This window comes from Puma concolor, chromosome D2 (assembly GCF_028749965.1).
Source record: "Puma concolor isolate L17-30 chromosome D2, mPumCon1.1.hap2, whole genome shotgun sequence".
NCBI lineage: Eukaryota > Metazoa > Chordata > Mammalia > Carnivora > Felidae > Puma > Puma concolor.
The window spans coordinates 38,822,257-38,834,573 of NC_141677.1; the positions used below are offsets into that span (position 1 = coordinate 38,822,257).

The window sequence follows — 12,317 nt, forward strand, 5'->3', positions numbered from 1 at the left end:
ACATTGAATTCTGCTAGGAGCAGCTTTTTGGACAAGCGGTGTGGGCAAAACATACAGACCAGAGCCAGGGTGCACGGCAGAATGCGTCCCAATCCTGTGGGACAGCCCCAGGTTGGGCCCCACCCTACCCCCAAGCCCAGACACCAACACTTACACGTATTTGCTGGGGATCTGCCCACGCTGGATCTTCTGGGCATTCTCGTCCAGCTGCCAGGCCATCCAGGACCCAAATGTGCCCTGAGGCAAAGTGTCGTCAATGTAGAGGATGTCATCTTTCTTAAAGCTCAGCTCATGCTCCACCTCGGCCAGCCGGTCGTAGAGGGCCCTGGACCAGGTGACAGAAGGACCGGGATCAGAAGCTGCTGGCTACTGGAGGACTGACCAGCCACACAACTTGGCAGCCAGTCTCCTGGGACAGTCCCCCTGCTCTAAGCTTTCCCCAGGCCACGATCAGGACCCACCTCTCCCCTTCCTGGTGGCAGTTCCCAAAGGAGGGAGCCCCGGCTTTACACAACAGGACAAAGTCACCTTGCCTCCCTGAGACCGGGGGCTCCCTGGGGACAAGGGCTGCCTCACATCCATCAGAGAAAGATCTTGTTGCCAAGGACCAAAACCATATCGCCCCTTCCAAATGGAAGGACTTTCTTCCCTGAGTCAAGGTCAATGGTTCCTATAGAATGGAAACTCCTCAGGATGGAAATGTCATCTCCCACCAAGGAAGATGTCCTAGAGACAGAGACCTGTACCTTATGGTACACAGTTAGTTGAGCGGCATTTTTATTCATTGTGGCTTCAGAACTTAAAGAACATGAAGGAACTGTGAGCCCCTTCTAGACAACACCTGCTGTCTGAGCCACACACAAGTCGTAAAGCACTTTGGGCACACACTGCAGATGAATCTGCAGACTTGGGTTGCGGGGGAGGGCAGGAGAAGCGTGCAGCCCACTGGAAAATGGGGTTCCGTGGCCTCAAAATTTCCCAGGCCCCAAGCCCTAGGGAGCCTGTGTGGTCCTGCAAACCCTCAGGCATTTTCCTAAGTCATAAGCATCTCACCGTGAACTTGTGGTTTGGGACCCAAGCAACAAGGACCCTGGTCCCACCCTCTGTGTTTCAGAGACACTCATCAGGACCAGTCTCCTCAGGAAGCCCCGCCCCTGGCCCTGAATCCCCAGAAGCCCTGGCCCCTGGTACCTGATGTAGAAGCTGTCACCAGGCAGGCTCTTCACCTTGGTGAACTCCTCAGGGCGGTACTGCACCTTGAGACGGACACCGTCCTTGGGCTTCAGCATCTCCACGTAGACCTCCTCCACCGTCTTGCCACGCATGTCCAGACTGCCGTACTGCCCAAGGACAGGGAATTGAGGTCAGAGGACAGGGGCCGGGGCGGCCTGGGTACCCATGAGTGGGCAGTTGTGGGACAAGGCAGAGATTTAAGATCCCCTCAACTGGGAATCTGCCTGCCTCACCTCTGCAGGTAAGGCCTAGTCCTCTGCCCAGAGGCAGTCTGGACCTGCCAGTCCTCTGCCAGTGTCCGCCCTGCCCTCAACAGCTTCTCCCAGGAGAGACCCTGTGCCAGTTCCCCAGCAAGTAAGGGTTATAAAACATGGCACTTTATCTCACTCGTGCTACTTGTGTCTTTGAACACCTATGAGCCCTCTCCCCCATCAAAGGGGAGACCCAGCCAGAGGGAGAAGACACTCCATCAGACCACAGTCCTGCTGCTCACACAGCAGAGCATCCTGCCTCCTGCTTCCCTCCCGACACCAGCACCCAAGCCAGGGCCCTGCCCACATCCCTGTGACCCACCCCGAGGATCCTCAAAGCATTCAACAGGGGGCACCAGACAAGAAGCTGTGCTCTCTGCCTCCTGGGCCACTTGAGATCACAAGAGTCCAGAGGTGTGGGCAGAGAAGGGCGGGCCTGCTGCTCGGCAGCCCAGAACTCACCTCAAGGATGAGGTCTCCTGGCACAAGGCCATCGGGGCCCTTGGCAGGACTATCATCCTCCACCTCAGCCACAAACACCCCGTGCAGGTTCCCTCCACATAAATGCACGCCAAGCTCCAGCTGGGACTTTTTGATGAAGACAAGTCTCGGCTCTGGGGTCTTCTTGTTGGCTTCTCCCACCATCCTTTTGGTTAGGAAAATAAAGTTCCTCAATCGCACACGGCGGGGAGCAGGGCATGAACGACCAAACAGGCTAATGACTGGACAGTTTTCCGCTCACTCCATGAGGTTTCAGAACCACTGGGAGCTGACAGGTGGTCCCATCTGGGTTCTGGTTCTAGTGACTTGGTTTACAGGCCAGCTGCTGGGGTTTGTAGAGGTGAAAACGTGGCCCCACTTGAGAAAACGAGCTGGGGATCCAGTAGAAATCAACACCCCTACTTCTTGGCCCAGCTGCCAGCCGAGCGCCATAGGCAGCGTCTCTCCCCACCTGGACGGCATGTGTTCTCCTGACCTTGTTCTGCCAGAACTGAGAGCCGGTCTCATGGTTCAGGGCACAAAACAAACCATTCACCAATGTTTACTGAGCAGCTTCTATGGCCCAGAGACCATGCTAAACCATGAAGAGAGGGCCCCTTGCCATCAAGGAACTCACAATGTAGGAGGGAGACTGAGTGCCAGCAAACTGAGTGGAGGCAACACGACAGTGCCTGTCACCGATGAGGGGGCCCCAGGGGACAGGCCAGCTGTGATTACTGCAGACAGGTTCCAGCGAGATGGACCCAGGGCAGAGGACAGAGGTGGCTGCATTCTGGGTGAGGCCAGGGCTTGGTCAAGGGGATAGCTCTGTCCGGAACTACAGAATGACTGCCATGTGCCCTGGCCCCGTGGCCCTCTCCCCATCTTCCCTCTGGATCCTGCTGCTACACAAAAGTTGACCCCCTCCTCCTGACCCCTCTCCACGCCCACCACTTGCGTGGCTAAACCCTGCTCACCCTGAACATTTCAACTTAACTATCACAGCTCCCTGTCACACTCTCACTGACTGCTCCGTCATGGCCCATAGTGGCTCTCCCAGCACATGCTGCACATGCCTGGACACCTGCCTGTCACCCTCTAAACCCGCGGCTCCCTGGGGGCGACTGCTGGTGATGGCCACAGCCCAGGTCCTGGTTGGGTGTTGACTGTGGAATTCTGTCTAAAGACAGTCAGAAAACAAGTAGATGAAAAAAGGAGGAAGGAAAGGAGGCAGAGCTAAGAACAAGTCAATGAGAAAAAAGGAGAAAAACAAGAAAGTGAGGAAAGGTCGGGACGGAGGGAGGAAGAAGGAATGGCACGCTTCCCATCCCAGATCCTGACAAGCTGCTCTGCGGTCTGCGGCACAGGGGGACGCCGGCAGGATGCGCTCGGGCCACAGCGATGGCTGCCTGTCCACCCCACCGGGCCGGGGAGCAGATGCGGGAACAGCACACATTTGCTGACCTGGAACTGGGGGTGCTCTGCTTGGCCGGGGGGGCACCAGGGCCCTCGTCCTGCTCCATCAGCGGGTCGATGACAGAGGGATGCTCCGGGCTGGTGGCACTGCTGCCCTGGAGAGTGGAGTGAGCGCCGACAGGGTCCAGGTGGGAGCTGGGGACCGAGGTCAGGAAGAGTAAGGAAAGGCACACAGTCCTCAGCCGTCCCCAGCCACCCGCTCTCTGGCGGGGACCAGGGCTGGGCTGTGAACAGAGACTGGGTCACATGGCTCTGAGCCCTGAGAAGAGTAGCTCTCCTGGGAGCCTGGACTCGGGTCATCCACCTGACAGGATCTGTCTTCTCCTCCCCACCCGTCCTCAACCAGGGGGTCCTCTCTGAAGGTGTCGGCCTGGGGACACACACATTCACTGCGTTTGCACATCCTGCCCCCTTCGCTGAGTTGCGCAGTGCTGCATGGCAGGGGCAGGTTCTCCCCTTCTCTCACGTGCCCTGCAACCCACAGCTCGGGGGCAGAGACAGGCAGCGTCTGCTCGGGGACTGAGGGCCAGAACACTGCATGAAAATCCCGCCCCCAGGGCCTCAGCTCCTGGCTACCACACACCTGTGTGGGGCTTCCTGCTGCACCGGGGGACCCAGCCACATGCTTCCAAACCCACACCTCAGGTATCCTACTTCACATCCTCCCCCTATATGTCCTTCTCCCCAAGTCCAGGGCTGGCCAACTCCCCTCTTACGGCAACTGAACGGCCCAGAACATACAGCTAGCACCTTGGCTGCACCCTCTCTCCTCCCCCAGCCCAGATGGCCCTCGTAGAGGCCAGGCCCTCACCTGGACCGAGAGTGGCAGCTGAGCTGGTGCATATGTGGGTTGTACTGGGCCAGAATGGTGATAGTGTCACACTGCTGTCCAATGATGAGCCGGGCCTGTTGCTCCGTGGCACTCCGCAGGTTTATGCCATTGAACTAGGAAACATGCAGAGCACGCTTGGTGATGTGGTGGGGGGTGGGGACCGGGGGAGGAAAGGCGGAGGGAAGAACAAAGTGCAGAAGGCCAGCTCCCACTTACCTCAAGTAACTGATCCCCATACTCGAGGCCAGCCTGGTGGGCGATGCTTCCCCCAGTCACCTTGGAGACGTAGACCCCGCCCTTCTCTCCACTCACGATGGAGATGCCCAGAGGCTCCGAGCCCTTCTGCAGCTTGACGTGGCGTGGCTCCTCCACATAGGGCCTTGGAAGAGAGCCAACAGTTGTGGGGACTCAAACACAAAGGAAAGGGATGGGGAAAATCTGAAGTCGGGCATGCAATCGGCTACGCAGAAAGGGCCAGGGATCGCCGGGTGCTCCTATAATGACGCAGCTGGATGAAAACACAATGACCCCACTTTGTATGGCAGTGATACACATTCCCACAACCTCATGCAATATAAGCACGACACCCCCAAATGGACACAGAAGCACCCAGTCCCAAAGACACAAAGAATGGGCCATGTGAATTATAAACACTGATATAGCAGGGAAAAAGCACGAAGTTTCATAACGTGAGAGTTGCCTCAACAGAATGTGCAATTTACAAACCCCAGTGGGGTCCCAAGATGCCCCAGGAGGAAAAAAAAATGGCTCCTGTGATGACAGTCACCCAGAAGAAACAATATCAAGTATCACTTTTTATATTTACCAGTATATAGGGTGATGTACAATGACCATGGAAATTAAGCCGCGGCAAACCCAAGCCATTAAAAAGGGAGCAGGGAGGCTCGGAGCAAGGCGGTGACCATGCACTTGCTGGCCCGGGGGCAGCCGTCCACCGTGCCAAGGGCACGAGGGGGCTCAGGCGGGGGCCTCATGTCAGGCCAACCTCAGACTCCTCAGGGAGGAAAACCTGGGCCTGGTGGCCACGGGCAGTCTCAGGAGGGATCTGTGGTGGTGAAGACATCTGGAAGGTGCAAAAAGTTAGAAAGAAAAGAGGGATGCTCAGAGAAGGATGACAGACGCCTGGAACCTAACGGAGAGAAAGATGGCCAGGTGATGCCAAATCATCCCATGAGGACTGTGCTGTCCTAAGCTCTTCCTCTCGGGACAAAACCGCAGCCAAAGGTCCAGGGAGGAGCCAGCTGGAGCACCACGTCCTTGGGCTCCCCTCCAGAGCACGTGGGTGGGGGCAGACTCACAGACTGTGACAGACTGCTGGACAGACCGGCAGGCCGCTGAGCCACCCTACCCCTGCCACCTAGAGGCACAGTAGTCTCTCCAGCACAGCGGGCCTTGGGCTGGGACCCCACGGCCCAGGGCTCAGTCCTCTGGCGATCTGAGATCACAATCCTTCTTGTCTCATCCCTTCACGTTCCCTGCCCTCTCCTCCTCCCAAACTCACCCAGCTGCAATGCCCTCCCTGACCCTGCAGCTCAGACACCTCAGTCCCTGGCTTGCACCCGTGGTCACTTCCAGACGCAACACGTATCAGAGCACCAGCAGTCTGGAGTTATAAGAAGCCTTATCCAGCAGCCACCACACCATCCTCACACCCCCAGCCAGCCTCGGAGGACAGCACAGCAGGTGCGGGCAGATCTCGTTTCTGGTCTGGGCTCCTCATCCCCTGCTGATCACCCTTCCTGTGTTCCACCTCCAAAACATACTTCTATCTCAAAAAAGCAGGAGGTAAGAGCCATATAACAGAAGGCACAAAGCCATTATGAACGATGAGTCAGGATTTGCCGACATGGAAAGACACAGAAGGCACACACTGCATGAGCACACAGGTGGGTGTAATCCTATTTACATAAATCTGTACATGTACACGTGTCTCCTCACGCATGGAGACGTCTCTATGAAGGACCCTACCAAGATGCTAACAATGGCACCTCTAAGTGAGGGACCTGAGGTGATCCTTACTTTTTCATCCCCTTAATGATCTAAGTTTCTTACAGTAGGCACAAGAGTTTTCTCAGAATAAGGCTGCTTTGTGAAAGAGATTAACAAAGCATACTTCACGATATAACAAATACTTTGAAGCAAGTATTTCTGTATGGGAAATACAAATAAAACATGCCTTTAAACAATGTACATCACACACTTAACAGAAGGGAAACAGCAACCGAATCTTCAGTTGAGGAGATTATATGTGACTTCTCTTCCACTTTTCTATTTTCCCCATTTTCTATAATAAGAAGTTATAGGATAATGTACTTTAGAATCAGGGGAAAAAGGCTGCTTTTTCTTCAGTCAGGCTACACATGCTAAATTTCATGCCTCTAACTAGAGCACCGTGCAGGCAGGAATGTGGACACTTTTCTCTCCCCAGAGCAATGCCCAGTTCTCTGTAGGCTACAGGAACTGAGGGGATACCCAACTACAGGTGACAAGGCCCTTTCTGCTTCCAGGGAACTCACTTCAGTTGTCACCTAGTTTCTCAATGACCTAAGCTGGACTTAGGTAAAACCACCCACCAGACCCAGGACTTAGTGCAGGTTAGTGCTCCTGTGTATGTGTCACATGGGCGGGACACTCCCACATGAACCGTACATGCTTCTTCTGTGGGCCGAGGTGCGTTGGCGTTTAGGTATACTTCTGTGCTCCAGTTAGTATGTGCCAGGTTCTTAGGTTACTTGTTAGGTTGTCTTACAAATACAGATTTTCAAGTCAAAGGACTTTCCTAATGCTGGGCCCACCCTGCAGGGTCTCTTCCGAGGCTCACAGTGACAAGCGCCCTCAGCATTTTGGATTTGAGGGGAACGAGAGTGGCTCTGTTGCTTTTAAGTGATTCAATAAAGCCAAGTTTGAGTTTCATCAGATCTTCTGAAGGTTTAGGATCTGGATAGGACCTCTTCACTATAAGTATGATCTAGTAAATTCTACTGTGAAGAACAAGAAAGTTGGGTGAGGTGTGCAGAGCTTGTGGGGGGAGTGAGAGACCCCTCAGAGGAAGCATGTCTGGACTGATACCAGCCTTAAGTTAACCTGAAACCTCAGCAGATTGGCCAGCATTTTACAATAAACCAATAAATGGCTAAGCTATACTTCTGTGCTTTATGTATGTTTTCTTCTGTGTATATTTTATTTCACAATAAAAAGCTCAGTGGGGGCCACCTGGTGGCTCAATCGGTTAAGCGTCTGACTCTAGATTTCGGCTCAAGTCATGATCTCACACAGTTCGTGAGATCGAGCCCCAAGTCGGGTTCTGCGCTGACAGTGTGGAGCCTGCTTGGGATTCTCTCTCCCTCTGCCTCTGCCCCTCCCCTGCTCAAATGTGCATGAGCACTCTTTCTCTCTCTCTCTCTCTCAAAATAAATTGATTACTTAATTAAAAAAAAAAAAAGCCTGGGAATGAGGGGGCAAGCGATGCAGGTGTGTCCTGAGGCCAAAAAGCAAAGAGTAAGGATGGCCTCAGGTTCCTTATCTGTAAAACAGAGCCAATAATGATGACAACGGTGATAATGATGCTCATGGGGTCACTGGGAGCATTTCCTGACTTGTGACACGGAAGTGCTTCATCAAGGGCCAGGGAAGCAGTGAATGGTGCCACTGCATCGTCACCACCAGGTGGTCCAGTATCACTTGCTGCAGCTCACCACCTCTCGTGGACACTCAGTGGAAGCAGCCTATCTGCCCCTCACTTTGCCCCCTACGCATACCTGCCCACTCTTAGCACTCCGTGGCAGGGCTTCCTGGTGAAGCTTTGGGGCAACACACCAGAGAACGCTAGGCGACCCAAAGCAGCCTGGCCCTGGGATTGACCCTGTCAGAACCCTCCCACACCTGCTGCCTCTCCCAACAAGCCCCGCCCCCTGCGGGGACACACCGCCCACTGCCATGCCCACGGCACGGATGCCCGGTCCCACTCACCGGTCCTTTCTCCGTTCCCCGAGGGCCGCGGGGTTGACGGCAATCCTGGGCAACGTGGAGGCTGAGGTCTGGGACTGGCTACATGAGGACAGGGTGTCGATGTTCAGGGGTGACTGGGGAGGCGTGCTGCACTCAGAATGTGACAACGAACCTGCCGGGAGAGGTGCAAAGTAATTCGGGCCGCAGTCTCACATCTCCGTTCTCCTGTAGCCGAGACCCAAGAGGGAGACGTGATCCAGGCACATGGTTGGCTCCACACCATGGCCACACCACATGGTCTCGAATTTAGGTGCTGGGCTCTGCGTGGCCTCTCTATCCCCCGTGTCACCAGGCCTGAGGCATGCACGGACTGGCTGGGATGAGGAGGAGGTTGCCTGCTGCACCCAGACATCGCACACAATGAGGCTGGAGTCAGCTAGCAGGAGAGGAGGGGAATGCTGAGTTCTCACCTCTGTCGGAGCCCACAACAGACCGTGGGTATCTTGGTGTCGAAGGGATTTTAATGCGTTCCGCCTTGAACTGCAAGTTGCTCGAAGACCCTGTGGTTCCACAAGGGGACAAAACTTCAGGGCTGTGATTTAACACCACCCCTTGCTCCTTCACCACCCCTTCAGTAGTTAGGAAAGAGGCACAGTCAGGACAAATGCAAAGCAGGCCCTGCTACTTACCCCTGAGGGTGCCTAAATGTGAAACGGTCTAGGAAAGCGGATATTAACACCCAGTATTTGAGTAAACTGCGGGCCTGGACCGCTCCAGAGCAGAATCCCACAAATCTCATTCCTAGCCCTGGACAAGGACAGTAACCCAAGTGACAGAGGGGACTGCTTGTCTCCACCCCACATGGCTGGAAGCAACACCACTGGAATGCCTATGTGAGGGAACTGCCAGTCTCTCTCTCTCTGGGTTCCATTTCCCACAAGTGAGCAGTGATACAAACCCCCAGAATCGCTGACAGGCTCAGCGACAGAAAGCAAGGCTTGTGGGCCATGGGTCACCTGGAACAACCACGTGGCTGCTAGGGAAGGCCTAAGAGACACAGAAGGCTAAGGGAGATGACTCTGAGTGCAATGTGGAGCCAACCTCAGCCCCAGGAGCAGAGAAGGGCCCATGGGGGCAGGCCACCGGGAGGCCTGGCCACAAGGATGCAGGCAGAGAGGAAAACAGGCCCCACTAAGGTGAGAAGGTTCCAGTGGCACAGTTACCAAGGCGGGCGCTGGAGGGCAGAGAGTTGGACCCATGAGAGGTTCTCATCTCTGAGTAGTCGCTGCCAGTCCTGTGGCTCAGATCCAGGCTCAGGCGTCCCTGGTGCTGGACGCTGCAAGAGAAGCAGACAGGTGAGGCATCAGGAGGAGACCAGGACCAGACCCAGCCGCTGGGGAGAAACAAGCAGCAGGCCTGGCCCAACACATCCCTGAGCCCACAGAAGGGAGGCCCAGAAGCCACCTGCCATTAGCTGGGGACAACAGACTGCCATACCCAGAGGCGGCACCCAGTGAGGGTCCTGCCTACAGAGAAAGGGCTGTGAAGGTAGAGGGGTGGCATACTCACTTTGGCCCTGGACCAGGACTGGGCTCTACCGGGAAAAAACAGGCTCAGAATCCTATCTGTGCCCAGAGAAGTGGTGTCTCTCCTCCAGGATGGGTGGGGGAGGCTGGATGGGCACCAAGGACCTTGGAGAGGAACCTATATACCTCACTCAGGACAGCTGCCTAGGACGCTGGAGGGCAGAGAGCCCAGGCATCACCCATATCAGGGGCCTCCAATCAGGCCCAACAGTGTCCTTTTCTAGCTATGTAATGAGACCATCTCTCTTTCCAGCCTAAAGCCTAAACTAGGAAAAACTCCAAACATTGCATCATGGCTACAGGCTCTACAGGATCTGTGCCCTATAACCTGTGCTCTTCTCCTGATTCACTGTACCCGTGCCAAGCTCCCCACTCTGTGTCAGCCTACCAGGTTCCCAGGTGCCTGGGCTGTGGCTCCTACGGCCCTCCTTCCTGGAGACTCCACCCAGGTCTTATGTAGTTGACCTCATCTCAGCCTCTGGATCCCGGTAGCATCCCCACTCTGCCCCCACCGCAGGGCCCTCCCACCCACCCAATCTAACTGTCCACCCTCTTCCAAGTCACAGCCTAGCTGGTCGCTCCGTTTTGCGGTCTTCAGAGCTACTCAACATCACCTGGTATCACTCTGTTCATTTTTCTCTCTGCCTCCCACACGCCAACATAAAGGCCACATGAAAAGAAGCTCACTGGTTTAGTCCTCCACTGTATAGTCTCCTGGAACTAGTACAGTCCATGCCACATAGTAGGTGCAAAATTAAAACCTGTCAAACAACCGAATGAAGGAATGGGTGACCCTGAGCCAGTCCATTCACTTTTTAAGGCTCAGTCTCCTCATCTATACACCAGAGACAACAACAGTCCTTAGCTCACAAGGTCACTGTGGCAATTACAAGAGATGAGGTTTGTTTGTTGTCTTTTTAATTTTTTTTTTTAACGTTTATTTATTTTTGAGAGATACAGAGACAGAGTGCGAGTGGGGGAACGGCAGAGAGAGAGGGAGACACAGAATCCGAAACAGGCTCCAGGCTCTGGGCTGTCAGCACAGAGCCCGACGCGGGGTTCGAACTCATGAACCGTGAGATCATGACCTGAGCCGAAGTCGGACGCCTAACCTACTGAGCCACCCAGGCACCCCAAAAGAGACGAGGTTTAAATGGTCTGGCACAGTGCCTGGCATGTGAGCACTTAAGCACCAGCTGCCATCACTCTCTCTTTAAATGCCTTTTCTTTTTTTTTTAGAGAGAGAGAGAGACAGAGACAGAGAGACAGAGAGAGAACCAGCAGGGGAGGGGCGGGGGGGGGGGGAACAGATGATCCAAAGCAGGCTCTGTGCTGACAGCAGAGAGCCCGATGTGGGGCTTGAACCCATGAACCATGAGATTACAACCTGAGCCGAAGGTGAATGCTTAACTGACTAAGCCACACAGGCGCCTTTAAATGTCTTTTCAAGCTTCTTGTTGGTGAATGAAGAGAGCACCCTTAAAGTTCACTCCTCCTGGGGTCCCAGCGCTGCTCTAACCAGCCTCTTCTCAGCTTGGCAGGGACGCTTCTCTGCCCATGGGCCACTCTGTGCACCAGTAGCTTTTTGTGCACACGAATTTGGCCAGCTGGCGTGCAGGTAAGTGAGGGGTGACTTTACATACCTGGGGTGCAAACCCTGGGGGCCAACCTCTCTGGGCACAGGCGGAGAGCTGCATGGGCCGACCCTGTGGCTACGCACAGTGTAGATGGGGTTCCTCAGGATGGAGCTCACAGTGGTGCTCGGGGTCATACTCCGGGGAACAGTACCTAGAAATGGACTGGGTAAGAACAATCACCCCAAAGCACCCAGCCTGCCCCAGACCTGTGCAAACTATTGGCTTTCTGCATCTGTAAAATGGGAGAACTCACTTTATGGCTCCCTATTTCCCAGGCTGCTATGGAGAGGTGGTCTGAAAAGCTAAGAAATGTCCCTGATAGAAGATTAAACATCTCAGAGAGGGGAAGTCATTGCTAGATCTTTGGACCTCAGGGCTGAGGACACACAGCAGCATCTTGACATGACTGATTCCACTCTCCCTGGGAGAATGCTCATACAGATCTCATACAGGGCCCTGCGAGCCCACCATGGACCCTCCTCCCCAGCCCCAACAACTCACCCACAGATGCCCTGCCAGGGTAGAATGGGGGGTTGCTGTGCCTGCTGGGGTGCCCTGGTGAGTAAGGGGACCATTCCTGAAGCTCTGGGCAGAGTTCTCCACCGGCCGGGACACACTTCTGCTCCTGCAGGGCCAAAGATGAGAGACAGTGGCTGGAAATGGAAATGTACGGGCATCTGCAAGTCTGTCCCCTACGTACTAGCTCTCCCACTCGGACACATGACGGGACAGTTGGGAGAGGTCACTGCTCATTCATGTTGCCTTACACACCTGGAAGGGAAGAACCTCCTTCAAAACTACTCTGGAAGAAAACCCCAGAGAAAGAATCCATTCTCTCAAGTAAACAAATAAT

General features: G+C 54.8%; 1 protein-coding gene across 4 annotated transcripts in view; it reads right to left on the reverse strand.

Annotated features, from left to right (window-relative positions):
- DLG5 (discs large MAGUK scaffold protein 5) overlaps positions 1 to 12,317 on the reverse strand; it is a 127,964-nt gene that overhangs the window by 17,912 nt on the left and 97,735 nt on the right. For all 4 annotated transcript variants that reach the window (XM_086680101.1, XM_086680102.1, XM_086680100.1 and 1 more), the window contains 11 exons: positions 11,966 to 12,089; positions 11,471 to 11,615; positions 9,465 to 9,577; positions 8,712 to 8,801; positions 8,263 to 8,413; positions 4,489 to 4,651; positions 4,252 to 4,385; positions 3,429 to 3,575; positions 1,947 to 2,130; positions 1,192 to 1,340; positions 155 to 325 (listed from right to left, as the gene is read on the reverse strand). In XM_086680101.1, the coding sequence (XP_086536227.1) occupies positions 155 to 325; positions 1,192 to 1,340; positions 1,947 to 2,130; positions 3,429 to 3,575; positions 4,252 to 4,385; positions 4,489 to 4,651; positions 8,263 to 8,413; positions 8,712 to 8,801; positions 9,465 to 9,577; positions 11,471 to 11,615; positions 11,966 to 12,089 (1,571 nt within the window). The remainder of the gene's footprint in view (positions 1 to 154; positions 326 to 1,191; positions 1,341 to 1,946; positions 2,131 to 3,428; positions 3,576 to 4,251; positions 4,386 to 4,488; positions 4,652 to 8,262; positions 8,414 to 8,711; positions 8,802 to 9,464; positions 9,578 to 11,470; positions 11,616 to 11,965; positions 12,090 to 12,317) is intronic.